This window comes from Acartia tonsa, chromosome 6 (assembly GCF_053477335.1).
Source record: "Acartia tonsa isolate MP-2025a chromosome 6, ASM5347733v1, whole genome shotgun sequence".
Taxonomy (NCBI): Eukaryota; Metazoa; Arthropoda; class Copepoda; order Calanoida; family Acartiidae; genus Acartia; species Acartia tonsa.
The window spans coordinates 28195091-28222556 of NC_137265.1; the positions used below are offsets into that span (position 1 = coordinate 28195091).

Below are 27466 nucleotides of genomic sequence, written 5' to 3' on the forward strand. Positions count from 1 at the left end.
TGCTGCGCTTTTTTGTATCAGAAATAAAGTATAGCCAACAAACGAATTAAATCTAAGTAATATCAAACGGTCAGATTAAAAGGTCGTCAATTGTACAAAGTGTTAGCCCCCCCCCCCCCCCTAGATATACCACACTTTTCTGGGATCTTGCTGTGTCAAGTATCAACTGTTGGGAATATCAAAGGATGACTTCATGCAAATTTTGAGCCGGATTCGGCCAAAACCGGCCGTGAATTTTATAAAAAACCGTTTTTTTTTCCGGTTTTTAGGGGGTATCTGTAAATCGATTCAGCTGGAGCAAAACCGGTTGGAGTTACAAAAGATTTTACTTCACATGAAATTTAGCCAATGCAATTGCCTACAAAAATGTACTTTATCATCAACTTGATTGGACAACTCTTTCCCCTCCTAAATGTCCATTAAAACCTCGGAAACGGCAAAAATCGCCAAAAATCACGCCTTCGGCGGCGAATAACGGCTAAACGGTCAGTCGGAGGGGAATGAAACATAAATAAAGAAATGTCCCCTCAAAGGGGAAAAACTGAAAAAACGTGATTTTCAAAAGTATGCCCACTTCGTGGGTGTGGGGGGCACTGAACCCCTCACCCCAGGGTCACCAAATATAAAGTCTAGGCGGCCAACAATGCTGAATTTTCACCAAGTGAAAGTCTTGTGTCATTATCTCTTATGAGAAAAAAGTTATTAAATAATTAAAATTTCAAATTGTGATTTTTTGATGGATTTCTTTGATGAAATGACAGGCCGGTCAATTTTTAGGCCATTTTTTGCTGTTTTCGGCCCGCCACGCCCAAACGGTTTGAGATAATCTCACAGGACCTTTGGCCCGACCTAAGTCTGGTTATTTGTGAGGTCTAAGAAAAAAAAATCCTGGATAGGATGAAGCACGACGTCGCTGCGCGCCATCAAAAATAGCTGGTCGGCTCATTTTGCCCCCTAAAATCCTCACCTCGTGCCATTTTTCTGTGTAAAGATTATAATTATAATCTTTTGAGTAAGTCTGATTTTTTTCCCTAGACCTCACATATAACCAGACTTAGGTTTTGTAAAAGGTCCCGTGAGATTATCTCAAACCGTTTGGGCGTGATGGCCCAAAAACCGCAAAAAATGGCCTAAAAATTGACCGGCCTGTCATTTCATCAAAGAAATCTATCAAAAAATCACAATTTGAAATTTTAATTAATTAATAACTTTTTTCTCATAAGAGATAATGACACAAGACTTTCACTTGGTGAAAATTCAGCATTGTTGGCCGCCTAGACTTTATATTTGGTGACCCTGGGGTGACGGGTTCAGTGCCCCCCACACCCACGAAGTGGGCATACTTTTGAAAATCACGTTTTTTCAGTTTTTCCCCTTAAAGGAGGGAAAGGAGTCATTTTAGAGACTTCAAGCATCTCTTTGATGTTGAACAACTTTATGAGGCGGACATTTCTTTATTTATGTTTCATTCCCCTCCGACTGACCGTTTAGCCGTTATTCGCCGCCGAAGGCGTGATTTTTGGCGATTTTTGCCGTTTCCGAGGTTTTAATGGACATTTAGGAGGGGAAAGAGTTGTCCAATCAAGTTGATGATGAAGTACATTTTTGTAGGCAATTGCATTGGCTAAATTTCATGTGAAGTAAAATTTTTTGTAACTCCAACCGGTTTTGCTCCAGCTGAATCGATTTACAGATACCCCCTAAAAACCGGAAAAAACCGGTTTTTTTTATAAAATTCACGGCCGTTTTTGGCCGGATCCGGCTCAAAACTTGCATGGAGTCATCCTTTGATATTCCCAACAGTTGATACTTGACACAGCAAGATCCCAGAAAAGTGTGGTATATCTACCCGCCCCCCCCCTTGACAGCTGCAAATCGTGATTTAAAAAAATTAATTTCGTTGTTTGTATAAGCTGTTTATGTATGGACATAACATGACTTGTTTTCATAAAGTATTGTACTTTGTCGTGGAAATAGGGATAGGACCACGGTCAATAAATTAATCATGGTAAAAAATACTACTTTAATAGATTAAAAAGGCTTTGTTATTAAATTTTGGAAGATTTTTTTATTTCATAATTTTTTAACATTAGGAGGTTTTTCGCATTAGGACGTTTGTCCCTTTAGGATTTTTGTCGCATTAGGAGGTTTGTCCTTTTTTGAGTTTTAGGACGTTTGTCACTTTAGGAGGTTTTTCGGTGTACCGATGAAAAATACTGGAGGAAATGTTGTAGTAGGTAATTTGTCAATCCAAGCTCGATCAATTAATTTTAGACTAACAAATAGCAGAACGAGGTTTAAATTTTGTACAAGATTTATTTACAGTCCATTCTCCCTCCTAACTTCTTTATTTTTAATATCAATTTCAAAATTTATTTGAAATTGTATTTGAAATTTAATCAAGATTAGTTATGAATTACATTAAGTAAAATAAATTTTTGAGAATATATAAGTTTGGTATTTTATTTAAATATTGAACAGCAAATTTGATAGAATGTTCAATAATTAAAGAAATGCTTATTTCCATGGACGAAAAGGGAGGGGAGGGGGGGGGGGGTGGAACAGGAGTCGATTCTCGATTTTCAATTTTAGTTTTAGAAAGAAAAAAATTAAAAACAAATTGTAGTGGAGGTCATTTTTTCAGGGGCCATTTTTTCTTGGGAGGGTGGAGGTACCCTTAATCTTACCTGTAAAGGAGAACCTAAAGGTTTAGCAGTCAGCGATATCATTCACTTTACACACAGACAGACAGATAAACATCGTGTTATTTAATATATTTTTAGTAATAGGTTAATAAACACTTAAAATATAAAATAATCACAAACTACAAAAACTTATTGTCAATATAAGTAACTAAATCATATAATACCCTTCAAGGAACTACCCCTTTTATAACACAATATTTGTAATTTTATGATCTTTTTCAGAAGTGAAATGTAGCCGCTATAATGGGCTGAAACAGATTAGTTTTATACTACAAACTTAGTTTAGTGGAAATAGTCCAGTATTTTTATTATATAGAATAACATAAAGGTAACCAAATAGTTTCATTATATTTTAGCTTATAATGGGTATTACATAAATGTTAGGTATATCTATTCTACTATAGTTAGTTACAACTTCCATACAAAGATCGTGCAACTAAATAGTAGATTGTCTGTTGTATGTTAAGCAACAATCAAGCTTTTGTTCATAGATTAAGACCTAATAATGTATTAATTTTTATAGCAGTTTTTTAGGTTAAGCCAAAATAATTATTTTTGCGTGTTTATATGTTTGATTTTTATCATTATAAAAATCTAAGATAAACAGTTTTTCTTCGGATCTAATATTTCTTTAAATTGATACAGAAAATCCTAAATGCAAGAGTTTCCCCTTACAAAGAAGATATTATGAGAGGACATACCAAAAATTCTTTTGTCCATCTTTTATAAAGTTTGGTCACGTACAACGAGGGGCTGGCCACCCACACCCACCCACGTACCTAGGAAGGCTGTTGGCCACACACCCTAGCAGGACAGACATACGGGTTCAGTTTAGGTTCAGGGAGATAGGTATTTGCAACTTTCCTGAAAATGTAAACGTTTTCGGCGAGGACTTTGCGTTCAAGTCTTTGTTTAAACTGTGTCATAACCATAGACGTTGTTCCCCTTATGCTAGGTCAGGAGCTTAACGTTAACTACACTTTAAGAGTAGGAGTAGTCTGAGCACATAAACAGGCTTAACACATAAAATTGCACGGTAATTACTTCCTACAAAGGTCGTAAAATCAAAGTCTATGTAGACCCATAAAAACCTTGGTATGGTTAATAGTTTAAGTGGATATAGAATGCAGGGATACTTTTACAGGTGAATTTTTGTCGTAAATTTAGGTTGATTACATAGTCCTCAGATATTGGTCAATATGTTACATCATTTGGTCAGAGGATGGGATAGGGGGTATCATTATATTAGCCAGCAGGGAGAAACATTATCAGTGTATGCGAGAATCTTTCACAATATCTACGTTTTCTATATCCATTATATTTTACCTCTTTACCAATTCCTTAATTCCTGATGTTACCCAAGTTTAGAGCAAGTTCTGTGGTGGGACGGGACAACACACAAAGATGAGTTCTGCTTGACAACAATCTTCAGAATTAAACATATCAACTCTACAGAGAAGGAGAAACAAAGGAAATTCTGCTATCATGGAGAAAATGGAGATAGGTATGCTGAAAAAGACGAAATAGCATTTACCCTTGATGAATTATACCAACACAATTTTTTTTGGGGGGGGGGATTTTCTTATCTAGGGTGATTTATCTTGGAAGGGTGGTGGTACCCTTCCCCAAAAGAGTTATAAACCTTCCCTGGACCTATAAGAAGCTACTATGTAAAGGAGAACCATATCGGTTCAGCGGTTTGCGAGATATTTTGCTACAGACAAAAAAGCTTATTACTTTATATAATAGGATAATGTCTATAAAAAAGTCCCAGAACCTAACCTAAACTTAGAAGAAAAAAAAATTTCAATTTAAAAAAAAAGTTCTGGTTCACTTTATATTTGCCTCAAAAATATAATTCTTAGATCATGTTTTGGACTTATCTTAGAATGTAAAAAAAAACATTTTCAAAAAGTAACAAATAATTCAAAATCTGATCTTTTTGTTTAAATTTCTAGTCAAACCATTTTAAATTTTTTTGCCTTCTAAAAAAACAACAGTATTTTTTTAACTGACGGAAATTTGTAGGCAAAAAGTGTTTTTTTGGTGGTGAAATATAATTACCTAATAAAAATACTATTTTAGAAGAGAGCATATCATCTGCAAGTCCAACTTGTTCTAAAGACAACACCATCATGACCATATCAGCCAGTAATCCCCCAACGGCCATAACACATGTAACAGCTCTAAAACCAGCACCAGCAACTACCAGTACAGTACAAGTTATGGGAGGTGTTGGTAGAGGAAATCTTGGGATGGCAAGAAGTGTACCTACTCCTGCTCTGCAAGGAAATGGAACTCTTAAAACTGGTGGAGCAGGCAAGATGCATTTATATTGTTACAATTCTGTGGTGATTTCCCTCAAAGTTCTTAGTCTTTTTTTTTATAGTTTTTTTCTGTTTTTTTGGCGATCATTGATTTAGGCTAGTTTGGGTTAGGTTATATAGGGTAAAAGGTAAGGCATAGGTATAGTTTCCGCAGGTTATGTATGTATTACAGTATTAGCCAATTGAAAGAAGCAACTCATTTTCATGAACAGTTTGGACCTATGGACAAAAGAAGTGCTGCTAAAGGGTTTGTTGTCTGCAAAATTTGGGATTATAATGCCTTGAAACCTGTTCATCGCCATAATTTGATTATAGATTTACTATGCTTATTAAAAGAGATGCTTATAAAGAGTATAAAGTCAAATAATCGTTTGTTTTGTTTGACAGGTAACGGAGCAGGTGCAGTTAGCCGAGAAGACATGTACTCCAAGTTCCAGCCCTGGGTACTTAATACCTACGGGGACTCAGCCAAAACAAAGACCATCACGAGACGTAAAGCACTTAGGTAAAATATTTCTAACATAAGAAAACAATTGGTAATTGCTTACATGTGGTAGACTGGAGCACCGAAACCCCCCCCCCCCCCCGCTTAGTTTTGACAAAAATCAAAAATAAGGGGGGGGTAGTTTTTTAATGTCTGGAAAACGGCAAGGAGGAAAAAAGCTCAGCAAGGCAAAGACTTAACCCCCCCCCCTTAATTTTGAAGAAAATCAAAAATAAGGGGGGGGTAGTTTTTTCACTGTACACACGCCAGAAAGTTGAGTGAGGTAAATCAAGAAAATCCAGTATACCAGAGGGGAAACCTTATTACAGGAATATTCATGTTTTGGGGCATAATTTCCTTATTTATTGACTTTGGCCAGTAAAAGGTTTTAATTTTGCCTGGATTTTCTTGATTTACCTCACTCAACTTTCTGGCGTGTTGTACAGTGAAAAAACTACCCCCCCCCCCCCTTATTTTTGATTTTCTTCAAAATTAAGGGGGGGGGTTAAAAACTACCCCCCCCTTATTTTTGATTTTTGTCAAAACTAAGCGGGGGGTTAAAAAACTACCCCCCCCTTATTTTTGATTTTTGTCAAAACTAAGCGGGGGGGGGGGGGTTTCGGTGCTCCGGTCTTCACATGTAAGCAAGCACCAAACAATTTTAGCCTTTACATATTTCTAGAAGAAATCTTAGGGAAGAAGACAATCTACTGTAAATTGACGTACATCTCCAATGAAAATAAACAAATTTAAATTATTGGTTCCAACATTTCTGATTTGAACCAACCAATCAGGATTTAATAAAGAACCAAAATCTTTTTTTTATAATTCTTTGGTTACCTGTATAATTTTCAGTCTTCCCTCCATGATTTCTATAGTTTTCTGCTGTTATTGTTGCGCTTATTTGGAACAATTTGTTCTTGTTGCATAATAAAGTATACATTTGACATACATACATACATATGTTCATATAGTATTTGTGTAATAATGAACCCATTGATTTTGGACAAGTTAAACTACAGAAACCAGAGCATAATACATGATATAATAAGAAAATGTTAAAATATTCAGGGAAGGTGGGGACATTGGACTGTAAACATAACTGGTTCCCAGAGTTTTATAAGCACAAACTCTTAATTGTTGACTTCAAAACTTTGGTGGCCTTTATTAAATCCTGTCTGGGTTGGAATCTAGAATTTAATGTGGTTAGATTTCTTTACTCTAACATGAAAAATATTGTGGGTCCACTAATACATATGTACATCTGTATTAACCTTAATAAGATTACCAAGAAGTTATGATTTAATCTGAATAGTTATACATAATAATATTATAATTATATCATAATAATGTAATTTATACTATCCAGTTTTTTCCTTACTTTTTTATGATATATCTCAGTAAAAAGTCAGGGAGTAAGGGAGGGGACAATGGATCGAATATTCAATTTTTAGGAGTCTTAGACTTTGGGGACTGGCTTAAAGGGAACATTCAAGAATTTAGCAGTTTCTAACCAATCTTGGGGACCAATTATGAATGACGTCACGCAAAATCATGCATAATCTCGCGGCAAACTAGCGCGTCAACAAAAAGATAAACAATAACAAGCAGACAGAATATTTTGATTTTGAAAATTATTTTGTAAATTGAATCATTTCATTTTTTATATCTAATTCTTGTTTAATGTTAATTCATTCCGATTAGTGCGTTGTAGAAAGAAATTATATTAAGATTACTAGTTATTATGAGCAAAGCCTTCCTATAATTAGGTCCCGCACATTTCTACGTCCGTAACGGTTAGCTCTTTTCGTTACTTTAGACATATTAGATGTTTCTTATTGATTTAATGTAAAGGCAAAAGATTTTTGTCTTTAGCTTAATATTTCTGTAATTAATGATCCGATTAATTTCAAAATTTTAGGGAAATTCACGAAGTCCTGAGTTGTTCAAGGTTTGTTTATCATTAAAATCCCAAGATGGTGTTATTTTATTTTTCTGTCCTGGATGCTAGGAGCGCAGCTACCAGTTATCCTAAGATATGTTACTTAAACCTTAAGATCTTTAAAATTAAGATGTACTTATGTTCTCAACTATTTTATTTATGTAGTATGAAATTTTGACGCAAGGTATCTCATTTTTATTTCGTTAAATGAAATAACTTGAGTTAAAAGTTCTGTAGGAAGGTAATTGTTTTAGTAAGTTTTATAATATAATTATTTAAAGGCTTTTTCATGTCTAAGCTTTTTAATAAATACAATAAAAAAATTTGGGTAAAAGAAGTTGTAAAAGTAAAATGGTCAGTTTCCTTAATTTTCCAAAGTTTAAATAATAACAATTATGGAAATGAAATGTGAACAAGGGTTTTGATCTCCAGAATCAAAGACTTGTAGCAAAGCATCAGTTTAAGGATGGTGCATTTCCAATTAAAAACGATTCAAAAAGTCAAAAATTTCCACTAAAGGTTGCTATATTGCAAATACTTGTTTTATCTGGAAATATCTGGGTTTTCAACCTTAAAGGGTCACAACTATAAAATTGAATTAACTGCCCATTGTCCCCTCCCTTACTCCCTGGTAAAAAGTCTTCTATAATTATCGTATGTCCGTCTGAATCTTTTTGTATCTTGGTCTATAAGGAATATTGTAATTAATGGTTATTTTGGTGGTCGTTATATTGAGATTGCTTTTTAAAACTTTGGTTACCAGTTTAATTAACAGTTCAAGGTCCCCTTCCTTCATGCAAAATTATGTAACAACCTTACTGAATATAGATATAATTTTTAGGATTGTTGGTTTGTTATCATCCGGGCGTGAAGGACTTGAACCAGCCGGAAGCGAAGCGGCTAAATTCAGGTAAACTTAAACGATGGGTGCCACACGGAACTTCTTGTATTTGTTTGTGATAAGTAAGATTTGTGGTAATAAAAATTCCAGGACAAACTAAGTTTTTTTAAAAATATTTTCAGAGGTTAGGTTAAGATATAAATATAAACATAATTTGTTGTTAAGTTTAAACTTTAAAACTGGTTCAGTTATCAATTGATTGGTTGTTTTAGCCCACTACAGATTTCACTTTATTATAGAACATTAACATTTGCACAAAGGATTGTTAATACTTAAATAGCAAAGCAATATTAAGCAAACAACATTTTTTTTATAAATGGAATAATTTTGGATTTAGAATTGTATCCTAATATCCTGTTTGTCTGTGGATGTAACAATATATCTCGGTGACTATACCGAAAAGAATCTTATTCGTAGTAAAGTTCCATATAGGTCCCGTGAACTTTTTTATTTATTGGGGAGGGGGGGGGAGGATACCTCAACACTCCTATAATAACCGTCACAAGAAGAAGTGTTGTTAGTGAATCAACAAGTTAGCTAACAAGCAGCTGAACTGCTAAAAGTAATGTGTTATGTATTATGATTAATACCAGGGCTCAGCAGCTGTGTCTTTATCCGACTATTATCCATATAGCTGGGGCTAAGAGGCTTAGGCTGTACGTGGCTAAGGTGTCCTTGTTTTAGTGCTCTTGGCTAAATATGGTTTGATCTAAAAAAAACGTCTATCGATGGCTGCATCTGTGATAAGTTTATTCTTTTTTTAATTTTGAATTCTTCATGGACTGGTAAAAATTAAGGATTGTTGAATAAAAATATGGTTGCTGGCTGCGGCCGTGAGTGTGGCTTATGTTTGCTACCATTTCTTTTTATTAACCCGCACGCCGCGGCTGATTTTTATATAATAGATTATGTAAGCCTGACATCAGACAATCATTCTGTGTATGCGACTATGGTCGCCGAGCCCTGATTAATACTGTTTTTCTATTTCTAATCTAAAGTTTGTAAATGAAAGAACGTGTAGTTTAGATAAACTCCATCAAACAAATAATAAAGTCATTATCATTTCACGGATATAGGGATGAATATAAAACTAAGTATTTTGCTATTAGGGAGGAGGGCTAGATAGACTAACTAGAATCATTTAAAGTCTTGGTGGTAATTATTTTATCATAGAGAAAGAGGCGATACTGTTAGAGTTTCAATTTGTGTTTTGTTAATAATGTACATGGACGAAAAAAATTCCTGATGATGAGGGCAGTTTTGCCCTCGAAACGTTGAATAAATTTAAAAGTTTGATGCCTTGAGTTTTTCATTCTGAGGATTTTACATGTTGGGTCTGTAACCATTCGTCTTACCTATTAGAATCTGGTTTTCAGAATCTGTTGAATTAATTTTATTGAACCTAGTTTCCAATCCCTATTTCCCTGTTATCATACCCTCCACAAGAGAATGAGTATCTTAAAAGTTTCAGGATTATTATTTATTATATGTGACGTAGGCTGCGCTTGCTAAATTTAAAGTAGGTTAATAGATGTAAAATTAAAAATTATATGTAGGTCTATCTATTCGTCACATAGACATACTTATCACATTTGATATATATATATTACTGTAATGTGATTCAAAAGGATGGATGTCTATGGGAGGGGGGGGGGGGCTTTAAGGTGTGTTAACCACATCCATTCCCCCTTAAACTTTTAACATCTCATTTTTACCTCCTCCTAATTTAAAAAAAAATCCATTAGATTACCTAACTCAAACCTTTGAAATTTCCCCTAACATAGAAAAGCTTGGACGTCCTTGTTCAAGGGTATATCTGTTTTATTTGAAGGGGTTTCATTTTATAATATTCTGATATCTTTCTTTCTCGTGAAAACAAAATTAAGATTTTAATAAAAATGTTGAAGAATTTAAAAAGAACCACTTCATTTTCTACAGAGAATTATCTTTTATATAAAACTATTATATTTTTCAGTGTTTATTTTTGCATATTTAATGATTATATTAATTAGTTAAGCCCATATGAGCTTATAATAATTTTAGTGTAACCCAAAAATAATATTTTGTTATGGGGAATAAAAAACTGTATAAAATTAGCAAAAACCCAACACAGAATCAATATAAAGTATATCTGGAAAGAAGTATACTTTTAATCACAATATACTAAACTAGCGGCTGCGTCCCTTGCATCTTGAAGCTATGCGGAAAGTAGAAAAATAACATTAAACCATAACAAGACTTAACTCTATAAAATTTAATAGCCTTAAACTTTCTTGATTAAAGAACTCAATTAGTTCAGTAATTATTAAAATCTTAAGGTACTTACAAAAAATCTTATCATTTTACATAATACATTAATATCCATCCATTAATCCATTAATCTAAAAGTACGTTTGTAAACCTGAAATTCATGGGTTTACTATGACTATTACTAATAATACTTTTATTAGATTGTGGGTGAAGAGCAAAGGACTGCAGCTATCTCCGGAATATGACCACAAACTTAAGGAAATATTCAAAATATAAAGTTTAAATCGAATGATGATTTCCTCTTTAATTATGGTGTGAACGTTTGTTCATCAGTAGATGATTGAATGTTTGGACATGTTAGAGTTGCCCTATCACTTGCATACATGACATGAGGATTTATGTAATAATTTCCAGAAGGATGATACATCCATTTTCCAAGACAATGTTTTGTTGTTACCAACTGCGTTCATTATTTTAATTACAATTGTTGTATCCTGTTTTGAATACTTATTGTATAAAAAGTATAGAAATATTATACAGTGTAATTTTGCAAATCTTTGCCTAATCTAAATCCCAACTTTGTAATTAAATATAAAAGCTAAAAATGTTTAAGTAAGAAGAAGTTAAGAATGTAAGTAATTTATTCTTAGCAAAGCTATTTCATAAATAATTTATGTCGGTTAGTATTTTTCTTTCCACTATATATTTTATTTTGTTAAGTTTTACGTCGCTCATTATATAATAATCATATAATGGCATTCTAAACTATTACTAAAAATCTTAACAATAAAGTAAAATATTAAAAGTTGCATCCAAGAAAACTCAATTTTAGATGCATTGTCATATCTGTGCCTATCTTTGACAATGCAACAATTAGTGTTCGTTTTTTATGTTTCTGTGCTAACTATTGACATATTTATCCTTGTTATTATAAAGAAATGGCTGTGACCCTAGCGACATGTAATTGACATACACAAGTAAGGGTAACACATTTGTATTGTATTTTTTATAAGCACTGTAAATAGCTTTTAACACTTATCACAAGAGATTTTAAGAGAAGAAAAAAATTATTTTCATCTTCGATAAGGGTTAAAGTTGACCGATCCAACAGAAAATAGCCTTTAACATAACTAAAACTAATTCTATAAATTAATTTATAGTACAGACCTCACTGAGAAATATGTAAAGCTTCCAAGAAAATTGATATAACCTTTCTTTAGGAATATTTTGATTTAAATATCACTAATATGTTAATTGCTTAATGTATTTGAAAATACCACCTAATATACCTTTTATGGGTTCCAAACTAAATTCTATCAAATTTACATTTAAAAGAATCGACAAAGAGAAAAGTTTCTTTTCTTTAAGTGAGGAACAATTCAAACGGTGTGACAACACTTTCGCAAAAATCAACTTTCTTTAAAATATTCATATTTTCGAAAAATGGCAAATATCATATAAGTAAATTAAGGCAAATGGAATACATTTAAGCTTGCTCTGTAATAAGTTTACGCTGTTCTCATAGCTTTTGCTAATAAAAACAACAATAGTATTTTGTAGAAATGAAGGAACACCTTCTCAAACTCATTTCTCTATCTCTCACTCCTTCTCACTCAATTTACGTCATGGCAAAATGGAAAGTTAATTGTTTTATAGAAAGAGAAAGAAAGTTATATAAGAATTAAAGCACAAAACTTGCCATGACAAAAGACGTAGAAAATTGCACCAACTGCTACTATTTGAGATGCATGAAAATAATCATAAAACTGACCCAATACCATATTAGGAATTCCATACAAGAGCATTCAATTAAATGGTTTTGTGTTAAATTTAAATAAATCAAGGGACCTAATATGAATATCTGAACCTAATTGTTTAGCATCGAACATCCCATATGTTTTAATTAAATCTAAATTGAAAAAACATTTACCTTTCCGTATATTTGGGATTTTCTACATTTCCAACACTATTCCATTCCTTGGAGAAAAGAAAGAAACCATTTTTTCCTTGGAAAAAGGTTACAACTACAACTACAACTTTTCCCAATTCTTCTTAAAGAAATATCAACTGTCACTGTCTCTACAAGGATTGGCAGCCGCCAGGTAGCCGCCATTTAGCCGACAATAAGCGTTGTTTTGTACATTTAAATATTAGTTGCATGCTTAATCTTATATCAACCCAAGTATTATGCAATAACATTTAAACAGTCAAAAGGTATCATACTGGCAGCTTTTTGGCGGCTGCTAAACTCAGCATATCTCAGTTCTCAACAGAGATAGATTTTGTCAGAAGAAAAAACAATAAATTTTGAATTGATATCTATATATTATGTGTGAAATTTAATTTAAAAAGTCCTAATGACAATTAAATCAAGCAAAGATTTTTTTTTGGCTCAAAAGGTAAATCCTTTAAATACAAAGCATTGTGTTAAATATCTAATTTATGTTGAAATTTTTATGCTTGACAAAAAAATCAGAGAAGAAACTTCATTTGGGACTTTAGCTTTTGGAGGATTTTTTACATTATAAGTGATCCTGTATTTGAACTTTAATATATATAAATCTGTGGATCCTTTAATGTGAATGTAAAATATATGTGAGTGGAGTGAGTGTTACTTTACTGTATATATGGCCATCTTGAATATTTCATTAGATACAGTTTCAAAATCACCTCACATCTTCTTACAACTTACACATTTTAGTTTTCTTTTTTGCAATTTAATTCTTTAGTAGCGCAGCTATTCTACAACTTGGGTGTGCATGACTAACTGAATTTCAATTATCACTAATTAGTTGACAGTATTTCTTATGAAAAATCCAGTGATCTAAAGGGATAAGACAATGGCGGACTAATTTATGTGCATCCCCAATGTTATTACACAAAATAACCCCTTCTGAAGATTACAATTAATGGTTAAAACGTATGGACACTCAATTTGATAAAGCAAACAAAAAAAATTCATTAAAACTCCCCAAAGTTGTTAAGCCAACGAATACGAAAACGATATCATTAAACTTTGGAGAACTTTGTAATAAATAGCCTATTGTCCCGTTTCTCTCTGTGAAAATCTCTTCCTTAAAGATGTTTTACCAGCGGTTTTAGAAATCTTAAAGAACATGTTTTGAATGATTGTTTGAAAATAGGAGGGAGTAGTAGATTGCACAGATCAAGAGCCACATCTTATAGTTCCATCCGGAACGGACAAGGTAAGTCATCTTAAAGCAGCAAAACCGCTCTTTATAAATTGCTATTTTACTATTATACAAAGTAGTAAGGTTTTTGTCTGAAGCTTAAAATTTCGATATCTACCGAATTAACCTAACTTTACTTAGTACCTGGAATTTTGTTTAAGTCTTTGGGGTGGTTTTCATCTATTTCTCTTTCCATCACTTACCCTAAAGGCTAGGGGCACAGCAACAGTAGAGAATGTTCTACTAGCTCCCTTTTAGACATTATTCCCTTCTATGTCTTTATGAAAGAATGTTAAAGCCTTATTTAATTTTGTGTAATGACCAAGGACCAATGAAAATAATGCAATTTGATGGTAATGGTGTATTTCTATCCACCTGCTATCATTTCAACAATTTAAGATGCTATTTTATTTTTGTTTCTTTTTTTCTGTTTTATATATTTTTCTGAATTTTTATAATTTAATTTCTTAGAATAATGTAGTTTTCTTTAAAATAGGTTCAAAACATTCTAAATTGTATTTTCATACCCATATTTATGTTCATATATAGTTTTATTTTTTGTTTGTTTCAAAATACCCCACCCCTTCATTGCTCTCATTACTTTCGCTCATACCTATATAGAAAACCTAAACTCCATTTTCCCTCAAATTTGTTATGATTTATCACTTGTGGGATGCTCTAGCCCAGCAAGGTTTTATCCCTGCGGGGATCTAATTCCTTTAGAATTCTTTTGACTGAAAAAGGACATCTAATACTATGGAACCCAGTAAAAGTGTCGAACTATTACGTCAGAAAAAATTAACAATCAACCAATAAGAGATCGCTATATATTTTACCATTGGTCAATTACAGTGAATACTGGCTTCTCATTGGTTATTTTTTTCTGACGTCATATTTAGACACTTTTACGAGGTTCAATACTATGGCCTCAAAAAAGTTTCTCTATCTGTAACAATTTGTTTTGTAACACCTACATACTAATGTACAGTAGTCTTTTCATTTTCAAAAGGCATCAGTTTTCATGAAAACTAGTCTTGTTATTATATATCATATTCTAACTATCTCTATCTCTCTCTCTCTCTCTCTTTTTTTTTTTTAACTAGTGTGTTGCATTTTTTCTTGTTATTTCACTTTCCAACTCTGCAGTGTACAATATGTACAAATTAACTGCACAACATAAAACCAAAATTAACAAGTTTAACCCTCTTCCTAAACTTTCAGCAACATCCTACATTTTTACAAGCTGATGCAATCACGTGAGTCCGCTATTTAACCTCGGATAGTCTATGAGGACGGAATACACCACGAGATCTTATTTTGGTGAATCTCTAAACAAAATTTGCTTAGTGATGTACTTTATTATATAGTTAAACGCCTTTCAGACAACTAAACCTTTGATTTACGTCCTTTGTATGGAAGTTCTAATTGTGTATGTTTTGGACAAGGCATTCGTCCTACTCTAACTAACTATGTCGTGGTACTGACAAATCAACAGTAAGAACCAATTTTAATGTCTTTAGTTTAAACGCAGTGTTAAGCCGAGATTTATATTTTCCACCTTTCCAACAAAGAGTGGATGCGCCACGCATTACGCCAAAGTCGCGGGTTATGTGATTATTTCGAATAATGGCTGACATCTTAATAAAAAATATTTTTAACAAAGGGTCGGTGGTCTGTAAAGTCAAACATCCCAGTTAAATCACTTGTCAAAATCAGAGTCATACATGTCATAGTCAAGTTTACAAAATATTAGGGCTACAAGAAATTCGTTCAAACCAGCAGAATTTGAAGCAGCTTGACTTAACCAAAGCGTTTGTTTGTTTCAGACCGGTGATGGTAAAGTTCATTTTGTTTACAAGAAAGTAGCCGTAGTAGAGAATTTCTTTGATATCATTTACTCAGTACATGTAGAATCAGCAGCAGATACTCAGGTAAGCATGTTTTAGATTTCCAGCTACTTTTACATTTTGGGTACGTCCGATTTGAAATACAAGCTAGTTGAAGATGAAGATTTAATTTTAAAAATTAAACAGAGTTTTCTTGTAATGAGGGGGGGGGGGTTCATTTGCAAAATTTAGGTACCCTACCCTTAAAAAACCTTCGTATGATACATACATATATGAAGCTTCGCTATAAAAGAAAGCCATAACGGTTCAGGCACACACACACATATCCTGTTACTTCTATGAGCTTGGTGCAATTTTATAAAAAAAAGGGTTTTAATTTTTGCTTTAAAGTGATGTTTTTATTCAAATAATATATATTTTCGAGTATTTTTTTAATATATTTTGCAAGAATAAGATATCTTCAACTACTTTAAAATACTTAAACCCTCCTCATGTGTTTTTAAACACATAATTAAATGTTAATTATTTATTAATTAAAATAAACGTTTGAGTAAAGTTAAAGTTTTATATTATAACTTGTAAAAAAATAGAATAAACATTCTCAACCAAATACTAAGCTATAAAAAAGCATTTTACAAATATTTAAGATTTGCTAAGCTTTAGTTCAATAATACTATTTCCAGTGACGTGCTGTATGTGGGGGGGAGGTGGGTATAGGTTTGTTAATATTGCCCTTCCTCCCCATTATTCATCCCCTAATGGTTTCACACCCTCCTGGTGAATCACTTTGCACACCATTGCTTATTACTTTCACCATATAGAATCTTTTTCATATTACTTTCCGTCTATTATTTTTGTTGTATATGAAGGTTAAAAAATATTTTTTTTGATTTCATCAAAAAATGTCTTTCCTTTTTTAAAATTCAAAATCTTAAATGGCATACCATAAAATTTTTAATGAAAGTAATAGAAAATGTAGGGGGAGAAAGTCACTCAAAAATAAGACAAGTGACGTCATAAAATTGAGGGAGATGAGAGGAGGAGTGAGAAAGAAAACCCCTAAAAAAGAGAAGGATAATCCCTCATTTTTATGAGGTCAAGTGGCTGATTTTTGAGTGAATTTCTCCCCATACCAAATATAAAATTCAGCAAGCTATCAAAATGATGTTTAGTAGCGGGAAATAAAAATTAATCTATATCTTTTTCTACTCCATATAATATTAAACAGGGTATAGTTAGAATTTAGATTTTATAGTAGGAAGTTTTCTTTATCCTGCCTAGTCAAAGACCTGTAGGAAATAAGTAGTTTTTCACTTCAATTGTCCTATCCCTGTATCTCTGTTGTAGATTTGGTTGAAATAAAAGTGGTCCACTTCATCCCAAGATTAATGTTCTGTTGAAAAATAATCTTCACAAAATCCATTGCAGGCTCTTTACTCTCTCTCTGTCTTTTACTTTATGTTACTCTCTCTTGCTCTCTTTGTCATTGCTCTCTCTCTATATCTATCTAACTATCTATCATTTTATCTATTTATCTTTTTTGCTTTATAGTATTCTCCCTCACCCCTGTTCTCTATCACTCTTTTGATCTCGATCAATCGAACTATAACCTACAAAATTGTTTTAAAGTCAATTTTAAACATAATGATTTCCTATATTGATGACACCAAATATGATACAAGTGTAGCAGCTCTGTATAGTTACGACTTATGTGTGAATAAGTTCTTATCAAACTTCCTTTTTTTAAATTTTATACATGTAACCTTAAAATTTTGTTCAGGTTACAAAATGTTCAAATATAAAAGTGCTAACACTATACATATTTGTTAATATTCGTTGTAATCATTGATATTATGGATATTTTTATAATTTTTTGTACAAAATTGATGATTTTAAAAAAATATCAATAAATAAATTGAATATGTTACTCCTTATAAAAGTAAAGTTCAAAATTTGACCTTTTATTATTAAAAATTAATATGAAAATCCAAGTACGCTTGGGTCCAAATAATGTAAATCACTAAAAATATAGTAAATATTTTCATCCTTATATAAAAGCGGCATGATGTCTGTGTGTCTGACTTTAGCTTGAGATCTCGCTAATCGCTGGACTGATATGGTTCTCCTTTAAAGTGAAGCTTCTTATAGGTTCAGGTAAATTTTACATAACATTCTATGGGAGAGTACCACCTCTACCCTCCCGAAGGATTAGTCAGAACATTTTACCTACGGAATTGCATTTTTTTATAGGGTAGCTGCGCTAATAAGAAGCATATTGTAATAATTATAATCTTGAAATCTTGAATTGTTAAGCTTTATGTAGAATCATATACATAGGTATATACTTACAGTGTGTTTTATTGAATTCGATTAATTTCCTTTAGATTAAAACCTGTTCTTTGGGATTTGAAATCATGTGTTGTATCGTTCTGAAGTCAATCATTAAATGAATATCTTTTTTGAACCAATAGCAGAGATTTTATTTTCCTATCTGTGAAAAATATCCATTATCAATTATACAAAGTAGTACGATGTCTGTCTGTCTGTCTGTCTGTCTGTCCGTCCGTCCGTCTGCCCTTTATTATTTTTTATTCCAGCATTTATTTTGAATGAAAGAATAGCAACATTCTTGGTCCTGTGGTGGTTTTAAGCTATTTTCTTGGGGGGTGGGACACCCCCAACCCCCCCCAAAACAAAAAAATCCCCCCCCATTTTTTTTTTTTTTTTTTTTTTTTTGCTGAAGATTTCCTAGGTTCTTTAGGTTTTGTAGGAGATTTCCTAGGTTCTTGTGGTTTTGTAGAAGATTTCCTAGGTTCTTTAGGTTTTGTAGAAGATTTCCTTGGTACTTTAACGAATTTCGCCTTATTTTTTTAATCACCTCTTGGGGCAAAGCCCTAGAGGCTAGGGGCGAAGTAGCTTGATATCTGTCCGTCCGTCCCTTAAGATCTCGGTAACCACTGAATTGATTAGATTCTACTCCTCAGGGAATGTACCTACTGGTCCTGTGGTGGTTTTCTTGGGGGTTGGGACACCCCCAACCCCCCAAAAAACAAAAAACAAAATCCCCCTCCAATTTTTAAAATGCATTTTTACAAATTTTGTGAATTCTCTTTTTTACGCGAAAATTTGCGATTCATTTGCATTTTTTCCGCTGGGTAGGTAATAGAAGATGTAATTATACCTCTTTTGGCAAAGCCCCTAGAGGCTAGGAGCGAAGCCGCAAGTACATTTTATATACAAGCGACTCGGCATTTAAAAGACGGCATAGGTGTAAAGGTAAATAGCTCTATGAAAACCGTATTTAAACATATTTAGAGCTTAATTCCTAAAAATCACAATTAAATCGGCTTAGTAGTGTATTAGAGTTAATTTGCTTCAAACTAGTTGCAAAGGCCTTGTTTTTACCTTTACTCCATCATAAAAGAAAAAAAACATACCTTCTGTTACTTTTAAATACAGGAGATTGATGTTTTAGTCCCTAGAGTAGCAGAGCCTCGATTATTGTAAACTTATTTTACTTTGCTCCTTGTAGACCTAATTGTTCTTGAATGAATTGATTTCTTTAATTATAATAAACTAAGAATATTATATTATACTTAGTTATCAAATTTCTTGCTAGGCGTCTATAATATATTACTCACTATCAAAATAGTCATGACAAAACAAGTGAGTGATTTAAAAAAACAATTGTTAATTAATATGGTGATAATTTTTATTAACTTTAGAAACTAAAATACCGCCAATAGAATAGTTTTAAAATAAACAATATCGAAATAAATTAAATTTAGGTTTACTTATCTTTTTCCTGTAATAAAGCAGTTGAAATATTGTAGCAAAATGTTGGTAGGCTAATAAAATTATTTTTAACTGGAATTTACATTCCTATTGACTAATGGTTATAATCGAGTAATAATAGGAAAAGTCAAATGTTCTTCATCTATGAATTTAGGGAAAACGCCATAAAATTGTCTTAATGAAGTTTTCATAATACGTTTAATTTCTTTACATAGGTATTTACATTTAGTTCAAATTATTTATTTAGTTTAGTGTCTTTTTTGAGGAAACTAACAGTAAAGTTGAATATTTATTTTGAACCCCTGTATATGTATGTATGGTTGAATCATGTATTATATGATTTAATTTCTAGTGCTATCATAAACATACCTTATAACCAGGGAGGAGAGGGATATTGGTAAATTAATCTGCAATCCATTCTTATCCTCAATGGAAATTAGAGAAACTGACAGAATAAAATTAGATTAATTTATTGTCCATTTTCTTATCCATGAATCCCTTCTTTATCCCTTTAATTCTAATTATGTCTGTTCTTTTATCTATCCTTATATAAGAAAAACAGGGTGTGTATGTGAGTATTTGTACTAAAAGATATTATTAACTGATAAATCAATATAATTCTCCTTCACAGTGTTTTAGTCCAATATTTTAAACTAGCGGCTACACACCTAGAGGACACTTTGAGGGGGAGAGGGTCGTCCCCTCCCACTTTCAACAGAAGCTTTAAAATGAAAATGTTATAAAAAATGGCACCCTTTCCCAAAATTGTTACAAACCTTCCCAGGACCTATGAGAAGCTACCTTAAAAAAGAGAACAAAATCGGTTCAGTGTTTTGCGTGAACCTTCGTTACAGACAGACAGACATCCCGACAGGGACCCTGTTCCTTTATTATAAGACTAGCGGATACGCCCCTAGAGGCCTCTAGGATGGGGGGAGGGCCCTCCCTACACTTGCAATTTTTTTTTTTTAATATTCAAAAATTTTGGGGGGAAATGGAGTAATTTTTGCGATTTATCTCCAAAAATATTCATAAACCTTCCCTGGACCTGTAAGTAGCTATACACTGTAAAGGAGAACCATATCGATTCAGCGGTTAGCGAATTTCTTCACTACAGACAAAAAAGCTTTCTTCTTTATATATTAGGATATTTTAAATATTTTTGTTTTTGAACATTCTACAGATACACAAAATGGTCTGATTGGCCTTACAAGAGTATTTATCCTGAGTCTACTGTAAAAATTTTCTGCTCTATTTGAATAACTTAAAAACTTTTTAAAATCTCACTGGTAAAAGCAAACAATGACTTAAATTTTTATCAAAAAAGTTTAACAGTTTTCTGGGAGAGGTAAAGGACTTAATATCAGAAGCTTAAATAGATGAACAGTACACCCTTCCTCTAAGAGCTACGAGCAGAATTTTAAATGTTTACACAAATTAAATGTTTTTGTTAGTTAATTTTAAAGGTTAATTGAAAGGTTTGATAATTTTTTTGATTGAGGTACCCTCCCCCAAAATAGTTATAAAACTATAACTTGACGTAGAAAAAGCTTTAAAGTAAAGGAGAACCATATTGTTTCAGCAGTTAGTTATATCCTTTGCCACATACTAACAAACAGACATACATATCATAACTTTTAAAGATAAACCTAACGTTCTGTTTTTATTCAATTTTATCTAATCATTAGTTTTTAGTTGAAATGCATTGATGATGAATTTATTATTTTCAGTTACGTGGACGAGCTGGGAAACATTGTGGACAGAAGAGAACTTACAGAGCGGTAACTTTTGTTTATATATATTGTCATTACATCTCAAGCGTAGCTATTCCAGAGTTTAGATTCAAAAGCGTTGCCACTAATTGTAAAAAAAATGTATAAGATGTTGAGAAATAACCAGAAGTAATGTGAAGGAAAAATAGTTATTAGTCTCGGCTTATTATTAAAACATAAAAACCCAAATTTCTTATGTTAAAAACTCTTACACTTATTTTTCGCTTCTGTAATTTAGCGATAATATTATGTACAATAAATTGATACATCCAAAATAATAAACAATTGTTGATTGTAACATTAGAAACTTATATTTTGAACCAACCAATCAAGGTTTATCAAAGTACCCAACGTTTTTACCATTATAACTATAACTTACAGTCCAATATCCCATCTCTCCTGCTTTAATTTGAATATTTCTTTACCCACCCTATAGTATTAGACGATTTTTGTTATAATATAGGTTATACACTGCACTGTTTCAGATATATCATCTCAAAAAAATTCTTCGATTTTTATGCCAGTCAAAAATTTATTGGTTTTTTTTCTTTATTATTGTACAATTCTATACAATTGATTTTGAACATAAAAAGGTAGTATTTTGATTGGAAGCGTAGTTTTACTTTTATTGAAAAATCTGCTCCTGGTTACATAACTTTGATGTAAAAAGTTGGCATATTTTCCATATTTTGAGTCTTGTATACAAATTTTTTTGTCCTCTCCCTTCCCTTCAAAATAAACAAGGATGACAACATACATTAAAGCAAAGCTAATTAAATCAGTGATTTTTTTCCTTATTTGTGCTCAGAAATACTATGTTTAAAAACAATCATATATCTATTTTTTTTGTAATTGTAGACCTCCTGTTAATTCTAATAGATTAGCTAGCTACCCCTCATTTTCCATACCTTCCTTATCCTATTATATGTTCCTTGTAGTACGGTTTTGGTTTGTCTGTGTTTAAGATTTCGATAACTACAGAACTGATTGAGTTATTTATTTTATGGAGTTTTTACATACTTCATGGGCCGGGATGTTTTTAGACTATTCTATTTATAGATTTAAGTCGTAGGATGGTTTTAGGATATTAATGTTGTTCCTTACTCCTTCGAATACAGAGCACATATATGTTAGGGGCGCAGCCGCCATTAAGGAATAGTAAACAGACGGACGTAAACAGAAGTAACGGACACATTTAATACAGAATATCAGCACTTCAAAAAAAAACTTACATTCTCTTTTTTATACTATCTTCCTTATTCTCATTTCTCACCCCATTTTCATTATACACACTCTTAAAAACATTTAATATTTTTAATACTTCAAGCAAGATGCCTAACTGTCTTATGAGACATCATATTAGAGATCACGATAACCGATGAACCAATATGGTTATCCTTTAAAGTCCGTGATAGGTTTTTAACTATTTTGGGGTAAAGTCTCTCCATCACTCCAAAGAGAAATTAATTCATGTGTATCAGGTATTTATAAACTAGGAATTTATTTACAAAAATCTTAAAAAGAAACCAACCAAGTAAAGCCTGATATAACTATAACTTCAGACGTCCGGACGTACATAACGAAAAATGTAATAATATAATAGATTACAGAATAACATCTGTAAATAGTATTTTATAGTTTTTGTCCAAAATAGTTTTATATTAGAAGTTTTAAACATTTTTTTATAGTATTACTTGTAGAGTAGAGTGGAGGGGTATATTCTATTCCTCAGATATTCAATAATTTCAATATTTTCATAAATGGAAAAATTTATTTTCTGAGGATGGAGGGGGGGGGGGTGGTGGTTGCGTTCAATTTAAATTTGTAATGTTTATGGTATACAAGCTATTGTATGATACATACTGTTTCAAAGCAAGCACTAAAAGGCTTAAATATCCTCGCTATTTCTGTGTGTACCTATTGTTTATAATAGAATTTTAAAATTTTAACCTGTTAAAACTACAAACAAACCTGTTGTTGCACTTTCAAATATTAATTTTGAAAAGTTTTTGGAATACTTTTTTTCCGGAAATGGTTTAGATTATTATACCATGCCTAAAGGGCCTATTGAGAATCGTTTTGCAAATTCTATCATTAATGAATTTATTTTTGCCAAATATAAAGCGTCCCACAAAAAGAAAGTAAATTTGGAGTTGCTAAAAATCAATTACTTAGGAGACTTTTTGTGTTGATACCAAAACCATATTAAAGGACGTTGCTTTTCCAAACATGAATATTTCACTTTGTAAATTTGAATCTTTTCTCTGTACAAATGACCTGTCAAATAGTGTACTCGGAGCCGCTTTAATTATTGCACTGTATCTCTTTCTTACTTTTTTTTATATCCTTTTAGGTTTTTTCCATGTTTTGTTTGTTTGTACCCAGCCAAAATTCTAAATTTTATACATTTTCAAAATCAAACATATTTTTCATTTTTCTCTATCCATCATTTAATTAAATCTATATATCCAATTCTGTAAAAAAGCTTTTAAATAGACTTTTAGTACCTATAACATAAAAAAGTATGTTTCAATTAATAGAAAAAAAAGATTTTAAAAATAAAAACTCAATTTGACACTTCTTGTATCGTACCATTAGGAAATTTTGCTATGTAAGACAAACACAGTTTGTTTTGTCCTTGGGGAAATCTTGCGTTAGAAAGAGAGGTAAATCATGGACCAAAAATTCTAACATCTTTCCTTGGGTCCAATACTTAAAATAGTTAGAAAGAGAAGGGAATCATGGGCCCAAAATTCTAACATCTTTCCCTAGGTCCAATACTAAAAATAAAATAGTTAGAAAAGGAGGGAATTCATGGACCAAAAATTCTAACATCTTTTTCAAGGGCAATACTTAAAATAGTCCCTGAGTCCAATACTTAAAACAAAGATCTATTAAAAATTTAATGAACGGACTAAGTATTAACTTCCTCTTAATAATATACTTCTCGTTCTTGTACACAAAATCTGAGGAAGTGCGTAAGTAATTAAGTCAGTGAGAGTAGGCAACATAAGCTTTATTATAAATTTAAGGAACGAACTTAGTATAAGCTCCCCCTTAACAATATTCTTCTCGTTTAAACTTAGTGATTAAATTAGTAAACAGAAGCTTTAATTGAAAATTTAAAGAACGAACTGAGTGTTAGCTTCCATAGAACAAAATATATTTTCTTACACACAAAATCTGATGTAAGTGTGTTGGTTTGTAAAAGATTAAGACAGTGAGTGAGATAACGGAAGTTTTAATTGAAAATTTAAGGAACGGTCTGAGTATTAGCTCCCATGGGATATTCTACTCTCTCTACTCCACAAAATATTCACAAATTTATACATATTTAGACAATACCAAAAGTTAAAAGCTTAAAAACAATATGACTAAACTTTTAAGAGCTTTTATTTACTATGATACATTTTGGGGGAATTACGTACGAATATATTATTTAAACAGATTAGACATTACAATGTGCCACAATCAACCAATTAAGCTAAGTTAAGTTTCATTCCCTATGTTTAACATAGAAGAGAATAAAAATTAACAAAATGCACTTTTATAGCGCAGCTATTATATAAATCGGGGTTGTCCGTTCGTCCCTACTTAATAAAATTGAGATGTTCTTACTGGCTATGAATGATAGAGGTATTTTTTAATGTAGATTCTCCAAAAACTTTGAAATAAAAATTCTAATATAAATTTTTATTCTTAGGTAGCAGACCAGTATGCATTTATACCAAGAGAGGCAGTATCTAAATTTCTTCTCTACTGTACACAGTGTCAAAGGAAATTTCAAATAATCCAGGATCAAAAATTATTTTCTCGTTTTATTTTAATTTAAAGCCAAAATTTACCGCTATAAGAATCCATTGCTTTGTTTTCTTTAATCAGGCTTCAAACAAGGGATTTACTGCTTTATGTTGTGGTAGGCCTGATTCTCTGAAGCTAGGATTCATTTGGACCCGGAGATTTGTTGTAAGTTAGGCAGAGTTTGGTAATTAAAACTGCATTTTGTAGCAAATGTTGTTTAAATCTACTGTCGCATCCGTTAACCCTTCAAATATACCTTTTCTGCACTGTTGTTATTTCTAGTATTACCCCCTGCCAATGGTTATATTTTGTTCTTTTGTTTGTTTTGCTAAGTTTAGTTTTGAGCAAGGGTATGTAAATAATTTCCATTGTATATAAAGTGATCCATAGAATACCCCTCTTCCTTTTATAGACAAAAATATGACTGGGAAAATGTTCAGTACTAAGTCTGAAAGATTTTATTCTGTTTATCCAATAAGATCTGTAAAATGGCCAGTTCCAACGACGCCTTGGGGGGAGGATCGTTTACAAAATCTCAATAGAAAGATTTAAAATGGTGTGCGAAGCCCATCGAAATTTGTTTATCCCCAAAAAGGTTAAACATTGAATGGAAAGGGATAATGCCTTTACGAGTTTTTATGTGGGTATTTGTGTGTTACAAGAAACAGATAAATTTTTCCAGGAAAAATTGAAAAAAATCTATAGTAAACGTTGAAGTTAAGGTACAGTTAATAAACGTAAGATATTTCACAATCAAATTATCAGCAAGAATGACAATAACCATGTAGCAAAGAACAAAAAATCTTAGATGGGAAAACGGACAGTGTCTGAGTGTTCAGGAATCAAGAAAAAATATTTGAAAAAATCACCAAACATTTCACATGTGTTTTTGCCATAATTGTTTTAGAATGACTGGCGGACCGACGGATAAACAAAATTAAAAACTAGTTTCTCATTTATATAGCACAAAAAAAATCCGTTTTCTATCTTGAGTATGAGCACAGAAAATCTCATTTCCCCATGGCATTACGGAATGACGGACGGACAGTCATATACAGAAAGTAATTATAGAATAGTTTTTCTCGTATTCATTCGAATCCGGTGGATAGGAACCGGTTCTCATCCATACGAAAAAACTATGTCTAGCATCGTATTATAAACCGCTTTCTACGAATATAAAAATGTACAATCATAAGATTAAAACTAGTTTTTTTAGCCCCGATGTGCCGCGTATTATATCCGCGGAAAGCCGTTTATAATACGATACGAGAAATAACTATTCTCGTATTCATTCGAATCCGGTGGATAGGAACCGGTTCTCATCCATACGAAAAAACTATGTCTAGCATCGTATTATATCCAGCTTTCTACGAATATAAAAATGTACAATCATAAGAATAAAACCAGTTGTTTTAGCCGGTGCCTTTGGCACCTCGGGGCTAAAAAAACTAGTTTTAATCTCATAATTGTACATTCTATATCCGCGGAAAGCCGTTTTTAATACGATGCGAGAAATAACTATTAAATATTATATCTTGATACACATATTTGTAATAAGCCTTTGATTACATGAAGATTATAATTAATGATAAAAAAAGGGTTAAAGATTAATTTAAGAATCATTAATGTTATCCTCTGATACAAATCTCTGTCATTGAATTGTGGATTATTTGGAAGAAAATTGTAGGAAAGTGTCCTCAGTAGAGTCCCAAGAGAGTATTTGTGTTGCAGCCCAGCAGACAACCAACATAACAACCCTTCCTAATCAGGCAACATAAACAACATAATTCCTAATAACGGATGTAGAATATACGTGGATATAGAAACCTATAAGGTGGAAATAGTCATCGATTTAGATTGCTATTTCCCTTGTCATTTATTGTTCAGTTCGTATATCCAGTAAAAGGGTTAGGGGATAAGGAAAAGGGGAATATAGCAATTTTAGCCCGCTACGAGTTTCACTTTATTAGAAAACATGATAATCTGGTGTACGATCTAAGTAATAATAAATCCACTCTCCTAATCGTTATATTTTTTAAATTCTACACAAAAAGTAGAAAGTAGTAGGATATTATGATCTTAAATAGCTTCACTCAACGATTTTTTCTTGGCTGGGTGGTTATTCCTTAGTTATAGAAAGATAGCATGAAATTAAAAGCCTTTAATATATAATTAAGAAACATGATATGTGTCAGTCAGTTTTCAGAAAAACAATAAGAAAATCCACTTAGTTTTGAGTATTTGAATTAGTTAAAATTCAAATTGCATTCATAGAAATCTTTTAGTTCCTAACAAAAAGTTCTAAACATTTGTCCAAATTGCGTTTTTATATGAAGTGTTTATGGTCAGATTGTACGTTGCTTTTTTCAAATTAAATTTTCTGTTAAGCTGTGATGTTAAATCTATTATTTTAAAATTTTATAGAATATTTTTGTATTATAGAAACATGAT

At 32.0% G+C, this 27466-nt stretch overlaps 1 protein-coding gene across 1 annotated transcript; it reads left to right on the top strand.

The window, feature by feature from the left end:
• The first annotated feature begins 2925 nt into the window (after positions 1–2925).
• On the top strand, positions 2926–26793 carry LOC145323046 (nucleolar protein 4-like). The gene is made up of 11 exons (XM_080165431.1): positions 2926–3033; positions 4074–4209; positions 4791–5024; positions 5420–5537; positions 8300–8368; positions 10810–10865; positions 13751–13815; positions 15627–15731; positions 21173–21223; positions 24918–24989; positions 26701–26793. Exons 2-11 carry the CDS (start codon positions 4191–4193, stop codon positions 26791–26793), a joined length of 882 nt encoding a protein of 293 aa, XP_080021557.1. The 5' UTR covers positions 2926–3033; positions 4074–4190.
• Positions 26794–27466: the final 673 nt, after the last annotated feature.